This window comes from Rhododendron vialii, chromosome 1a, assembly GCF_030253575.1.
Source record: "Rhododendron vialii isolate Sample 1 chromosome 1a, ASM3025357v1".
In the NCBI taxonomy this organism is placed as follows: Eukaryota; Viridiplantae; Streptophyta; class Magnoliopsida; order Ericales; family Ericaceae; genus Rhododendron; species Rhododendron vialii.
Genome location: NC_080557.1, coordinates 16,932,249 through 16,939,564, shown reverse-complemented (window position 1 = coordinate 16,939,564; position 7,316 = coordinate 16,932,249). Strand labels below are relative to the sequence as shown.

The window sequence follows — 7,316 nt, the reverse complement described above, 5'->3', positions numbered from 1 at the left end:
ATCCCATCATCTAATCTCATTCCAAACAAACATCCTCATTATTAATCCATTCTCATTACCAATTCTAATTTTAATCTTAATCCTATTTTCTTACGAATTTCATCATTTTAATAATAATTTTATCAAACAAGGCCAAACAGTATTTAAAAATTAATGAGTAATTTGAATCATATTTGTAACACAAAAGAGCCATTGGACTTGCTTAAGAGTCGTCAGTTTAATTTATCTCCCGTTAATACAATTTGAGTTTTACACGGGAGAGGACAGCACGCAAGACCCAGGACAAAGGTAAGCAACGAAAAGTCCTCTGGGTATAATAACTAACCACCGCCCAAATCCACCACAACAACGCGCAAATCAATCTCCCTAAGCAAACCAGACCAAACCTCCCAGATTTCCAAACTACTGTACTAGGATTCTGCTTCTCTCTCTCTCTCTCTCTCTCTCTCTCTCGATCCACCATACACCATCTACCTCCGACGGCAATGGTACCTCCGACGCCGTCGACCCACGGCGGAGCGTCAAACGCGCAGTACACCCAGCAGTTCCTCTCCAGCGTCCTCTCCCAGCGCGGCCTGCCGTACCCCGAAGACGTCAAGTGGCTGATCCGCCAGCACCTCGTCTCCCTCTCCGAGTCCTACCCCAGCCTCCAGCCCAAAACCTCTGTCTACACCCACAACGACGGCCGCGCCGTCACCCTCCTCCAGGCCGACGGCACCCTCCCCATGCTCTTCCAGGGCGTCACCTACAACATCCCCGTCGTCTTCTGGCTCATGGAGTCTTACCCCAAGCACCCCCCGTTGGTCTACGTCAACCCCACTCGCGACATGATCATCAAGCGCCCCCACCCCTTCGTTAACCCCTCCGGTAACGTCTCGATACCTTACCTCCACAACTGGGTCTACCCTAGCTCGAATCTGCTCGATTTGGCCCGCGATTTGTCCCTCTACTTCGCCCGGGATCCTCCCCTCTACTCCCAGCGCAGACCCAGCTCTAATAACCCTCCTAACCCTAACCCTAATTTCGCTGCGCCCACTCATTCAGTTTCGGTTGCAGCTCAGCCTGCGATCCCACCGAGATCGTATCCCCAATCACCCTATGGGGGTGGAGGGGGAAGTGGGCGAGTAGCGCCACGTAGGGAGGAGGACGCAGGCGAGGTTTTTAGGCGGGACGCAATGAATAAGCTGGTGGAGAGGGTGGATGGGGATGTGAGGGAGCTGAGGAGGAGGAGGGAGGGGGAGATGGAAGGGATGTTTAACGCACAGGCGGTGTTGAGGAAGAGGGAGGAGGAGATAGGGAGAGGGTTTAGGGGAATGTTGGAGGAGAAGGAAGCGTTGGAGCAGCAGTTGCAGGTGGTTTTGATGAACAGCGATGTTTTGGAGGAGTGGTTGAGGGAGAACGAGGGGAAGATGGTCGATGCGAGGAGCGTGAGTGTTGACGAGGCCTTTGAGCCTTGCGATGCTCTTTCGAAACAGATACTGGAGTGTACCGCTGCCGATTTGGCAATAGAAGATGTGATTTATTCTTTGGATAAAGCAGTACAGGAAGGGGCAATGCCGTTTGATCAGTACTTGAGAAGTGTGAGGTTGTTGTCCCGTGAGCAGTTTCTTCATCGGGCTACCACTTCCAAAGTTAGGGCTGCTCAGATGCAGGCTCAGGTCAATAGTATGGCTGCTAGGGCTCCACAATATGCTGTGTGAAACTATATCTCCCTCTGTATGTATAACTGGAAGTCACTGCGTCTGCAGACCATGTTCCCGCGGTATATCTTGTTTTCTTTCTTTTTTTGTTCAATTTTGAGAACCATATAGTTCTTATGTTAGTTACGTGTGGATATCAGCCAATTCTAATTAATCCTTCCACAATGTATTTTAGACCTCCCCAAACCCCGCAATGGTGAGAGCCTCGTGCACTGGGTTTGCTCTTTTAATTTTTTTTTTTTTTAGACCGTTCTTAAGATTTGTATCTGTAGCAAAACAATTGTTTGTGCTCAACAATAAGTATGTGCAATACTTCTAGTTTGTCTGATTCTCTAATAGTAGTATACATATCTGTTTGTACCTGTAGTGTGGTTCTGGTTTTTGGGGCCTATTTATTTGATTTATATAAAATTCCCAACTTCAGGTAATATTTACTTCTTACCTGAATTTGGGCATGTTATTATGACTCAATGACATCTGTGTTTCTTGTTTGTTCCTCTGGGGTAAGTCATTCCAAAGTTGGTGGAAGTTGATTTCTCAGGCTTGAAATTAATTTGTTAGATGCTTGAAGCTGAGCATGTTTGTGATCTGATATCATTTTCTCTGTAAGAGGCAATATTTGCGCTATATTGAATGGACTCTTAAAATGGGTTTAAGAACCGGGAAGACTCAACATTTGTGTAAGGTGTAGTCTATGACTCTCTGTGTCCAAGATGTGTACTTTAACTGTCTAGTTTACCTAAGATTTTGAATGAACCGTTCATGCATGAAAAAGAAGTTTATTAAGAAGTATGAATGTATTTTAGAGTCCCCCATATCCATGAACAATTGAGGTAGAGGATCCGGCACAGAGACACCAACTTGTACCAATGTCTCTTTAATATACTCTCCTATCCACGTATTGGTACTTGGTCAATGTCAATAGCTTCTTAGCTCAACCTAGAGATATCTTGTTTATATTTGATAGCTGAGCGGGGTGATGGGGGACCATACATTATTCAACAACACTTAACTTGCGAAGCCTTGTAGTATCATCATTGTGCTTGTCTAGGATCCATTAGCTGCATGAAAACTGGCTAGAAGCTAGTTATCTCATTGATTCTGAAGTCAAAATAGGGTCTTCACCGTGTCTAATTTTTTGAGTCTTATGTGTACTAAGCTGCTAATTAGATATGGATTATGTAGCGCCGTCGCAAACACTTGATACAACTCAGGCACGTCAACTTAACATGTCATAAAATAAGAAATAAGGCTAATTGTAACTTGTAAGTATAAGACCATATATGCTTTAGACTATACTTACCGTTCCATTATTCACATTTGTCTTTGTAGCAATAAACCATGATCTATTACACATCAAAAAGGTACTTCCTTATTAGCACCCTTGACATGTATTACAAGGGTGTCCATAATACCCTAGCGTGTCCAAAATATGTTTTAGAGTGTCCCCAGAGTTTTCAAATGATGAGCATCAGGGAAAAAGAGGTCACTTAGGATTTGAGTCTCAGACACATGTCCAGAGAAGGGTGGACACTTTTTCATGAAAAAATAGACCACTTTTCCTCCAAAGAAGTTTCCATGCTTTATGGGACGTGGGGAATTGGTAATTTGCATGTAATTTGTTGAAACTCTTTACTTGCAAGTTGCAAGTAAAGGTTGCCTTTGAAAATGAGTGTTGTCTTATTATTATTAGTACTATTTTATCTCTTTTTTTTTTTTTTCTGTATTTTTCTGTATTTTTTTGGTTTTGTAGGAGGTGGAGGATTGTTTCTTTGTTATGGTTTGTAATTTTTTTTTTTTTGCGTGAGTGGTGGAAGGGATGGGATTGTTACTTTTTAGTAGATACAAGTCATAAAACTGAGAATGATACTTCACACTTCACAGTGTCAGATTCAAATTTACAACACGAGGTAAAAAGGATTCTTTTTTGAATATCTTTTAAGCATGTGAAGAGGCCTTAATTCCCTACCAGGTTTGCCAGTATTTGGAAACTGAGCGAGAAGCATTCACCTGACCATTTTTTTATATGAAGTTGATGGTCGACTGGATCTTCAGCAACACTTATTGTAAAGACCTTTGTTATTATCATGATAGCTTTTATCTGCAATCCATTCACTGAATTTGAGTGTTGCAATCTTCGGTAAATTTGGTTTTTTCAGCAATGCTGAGGTCAAAATTGAACTTTCACCTTATGCGCTCATTCTTGAGCTCTCTGTTGTTTTCATCATGGTTGGAGGATTAGGTAGTGCAAGCTGTCTAAAGTTACAAAATTGTGCAGTGTTTCTTTTCTTTATCCTCTCTTTTGGTTTTGGAGTTGTTCCTGTTTTGGTCTGGGGGAGGGGATGGGGAAGCTTTAAGTAGATACAGATCTGTATATTGACATTGGCAGCTACATTTGAGTTAAATTCATAATTTGAAAATGAAAATAGATCTGGCTGATCAATCTCTTACTCTGACATATGTGAGGCCTGGTTTCATTGCCTTCCCCAGAGTTGTTGCTCTTTGAGAACTGAGCATAGTTGTATATCATGAGGTCGGACTGTAATGTGACTCAAGGTTGATGGTTTATACATTCCTCGACAACAATTAAACCTACGGTATGATCATCCTTGAAGCTTTTGCCTATGTTTCATTAACTGACTTGGCCAAAAAAATAAATAAAAAAGCACTTGTAGCTATAGTGTCCATCCTTGATCTGTTAAACGTGTTTAGTGGATGGTAATAATTAAGCTGTTTGTCTAACATTATTCACTTCAAGTAAAGGCCAAGTTTAAAAAAAGTGACTTCTCTTCTCCTTTCGTTTCCAATTGTTTTTCTACCTACAGTTTTCTTTGTGTGTTCGGGTGGTGTTTGTTGTTTGGGGCGGACAGGGTGGTGGGGGAGAGGGAGGGGGAAGTGGAAGATTTAGTTGATACAATTTTTTGACCTGACAATGGTGCTGCACAGCTATTTTCCGAACATGTGCACATTGGTCCAACAACATGAGGATGATAATCGTAGTGAAACCACGTATGGCCAAACCATAGGGGTTAATGTGATTTTTTCCCTCTTTTTCGTTGCTTGTGAAAACCTATGAAGCACGGACAAGGATACGGGACACGGACACAACTTGACACAGAGGATACATTGTTTAACTAAAATGTAGGACATGGACACGTTGGATATGTTTATATATCTAAGTATACATATATACACCACAAGCGTGTGTCCCGAATTGTATAATATATAAGGCACACTTTTCTTATGAAGAACCTAGATTGACATTAGATTCAAGAATTCCATAAACACTAGGCCATGAGCACAGTTAGAAGAACACTCCAAGTGAATTGAAATAGAATTAGTTGTAAGAACTACTATGTTTACAACCTTTTATATCATAGTGATTTGTCAGATTTCAAAATCCTTGTTAACAGCATGTTAGCAAGTGTCCAAGAAGGGCCGATTAGTATTTATTTCTTAGTCATAGGCCTCAAGAAAGTGTTGAACGCGCTACAGGAAGAGTGTCTAATTCGTGTCCCAAGTAAGATTTTTGTTTCCTAATTACGGACAGAAAAAAGAGTATTGGCCATGTGTCCAAGGAGTATCGGTGTCGGACACGGATATGTACACACAACCGTTAGTGTACGTCCTCCTTAGGTGAAAACATGTAGGAGGGGCCAATTTCGTTTCAATACTTCCTAGGCCCATATGAGGCTTCCAGCTGGGAGTTTAAAGTGGTTGTCCTGCTTAATCACCAGTTTATTGGGAGTAGGAAGCATCAAATGTCATTTCATATCGTAATATTTCAAGAAAATATGGAGGTTTTAGTAAGACTTGTTTCTGTCATTTTATTCTGTTGACAGTATGCATTTATTTTTCTTGAGCATTTCTTCTTTTCTTTCCTTTCTTCTGGCTCTTTCTTTCTTCTTTTTTTCTATTATTTTGACAATTTATTTACCTGACTTGGCTCAGATATAGCACGGTTTGTTGAGGTTTTTTTTTGTTTTACTTTCCGGATATTTAGCTGTTCCATATTCTGAATCTAGATCTTACGTCATAACCCCACGATTGCTTATTTTACTTTACCGATATGGCTGTTTGGGATATTTAGTTGTTTCATCATCTTTGTGAATCCAGATCTTCATTCACAAATGATGACACCACCACCCCAACCACTCGTTCAACTGTGCAGGGTTGAACAGGCTAAGCCAAGCTCGTCTTGAGCTAAAGCTGAGCCAACGATCCTTGACATGTAACAATATCCATGTGTTTTACTTCAAATGATGGAAAAAGTATAGTGCTGGACTGGAATTTTGAACCTGTCTTTTAATCATCGTGCTCTAGCTAGTCTAAGAGCGAGAACTGAAGTCTGTTGTTCTCGTCGTGTTGAAGTGCTTTATGACTATTAAGTCTTTTTTTTTTTATTTTTACAATGGGGTGTGATCTTGCAACAGTGACTATGACAGATCTTTTTAACTTTTGAAAGCTGTTCGAAAACTGCTTGAATTTATCTCTCTTGACAACAATAAAGGATTGCGATCAGTTTGTAGTTCTAGGAATTCCGTTTTGTATCTTCCTGTTGTGAGAGGTGATTACCTAGTCTCCTGGATTATGCATGTTTCAGGCAGCCATAAGCATTAGACAATTTGGCACAATTTGTTTGCCTTGGCTGGTAGCATTGCTAGGTGCAATCTTTCGGCTAGTCTTTCAGGATTTTTCTCCTTTAGTTTCTTTGAAATTTGTGCCAGCCCAATTGTGAAGTTCACGACACACTACCTCAGCATTGACTCTGTACGGCTCTTGTTTTACAACTTTCAATCGCTCTATCTGCTTTTAAACTATATTGCTCCGTGATAGGGGTTTATGTTTAGTTTGATACCTGGATCCAATGAGAGGACCACAACATCTGTGGCACTGCTAAGAAAGTGAGACTAGATGAAGCCGAAGACCGGCTTGGCCATTCTTCAGACCATGCTATGTTGGTAATGTTCCTGGTAAGAAAATTGACCTGATTTATTTTGGAAGTCCGTCCTCTCTTAAACTTTTGGTTCTGGTTAGGACCGTTAGGTAGATCCTCTTAATCATTGTCGTGAAATGTAGTTCTTTCTTGAGAAGATCCTTTTCAAATGGGAAGTTATATGCAGCAGTTGTTGTCCAAGGCATTTTCAACGTCTAGAAGATTTTGTTTCCCGTTTTGGGTTTGAGAATTTGATGATCTGGGTTTTCCCAGATTGTTCGAAATGGAATGAACATGGCTTTGGGATCGGATTTCCCATCATCTCGAATTCCTTGTGTAGTACTCCCTCCGTCCCTAAATAAGTGTCCGGCGAGCAAAACTAAGTTTTACAAAACATGCATATTTTCTATTAAAAAAATTAAATTTTTTTCACAATCTAATAGTCTATTGATTTGTACAAAAAAAATAATTTTTTTAATGAAATAAATACATCTTTTTGAAGGTCTAATTTTGCGATAGGACACTTATTTAGGGACGGAGCCACGGAGGGAGTACATAATACCAGTTGCAAAACAAAAATATCCGGGCACATTGAAAATGGTTGTCAAGGCCATATATTACTCTTGTTGGATAACATCTAATTATGCTTATGAATAGGGGTGAGCATAGTCCAGATTGGT

The 7,316-nt window shown here is 40.7% G+C and overlaps 1 protein-coding gene across 1 annotated transcript; it reads left to right on the top strand.

The window, feature by feature from the left end:
* The first annotated feature begins 240 nt into the window (after positions 1–240).
* Positions 241–2,021, top strand: LOC131310653 (protein ELC-like). Its single transcript, XM_058337845.1, has one exon. The coding sequence runs from the start codon at positions 486–488 to the stop codon at positions 1,698–1,700; it is 1,215 nt and encodes a 404-aa protein (XP_058193828.1). The 5' UTR covers positions 241–485; the 3' UTR covers positions 1,701–2,021.
* The last annotated feature ends 5,295 nt before the right edge of the window (positions 2,022–7,316 follow it).

Bases quoted from the DNA above. Each gene is read 5' to 3' on its own strand.
- LOC131310653 (XM_058337845.1), top strand. From the start codon at position 486: ATGGTACCTCCGACGCCGTCGACCCACGGCGGAGCGTCAAACGCGCAG.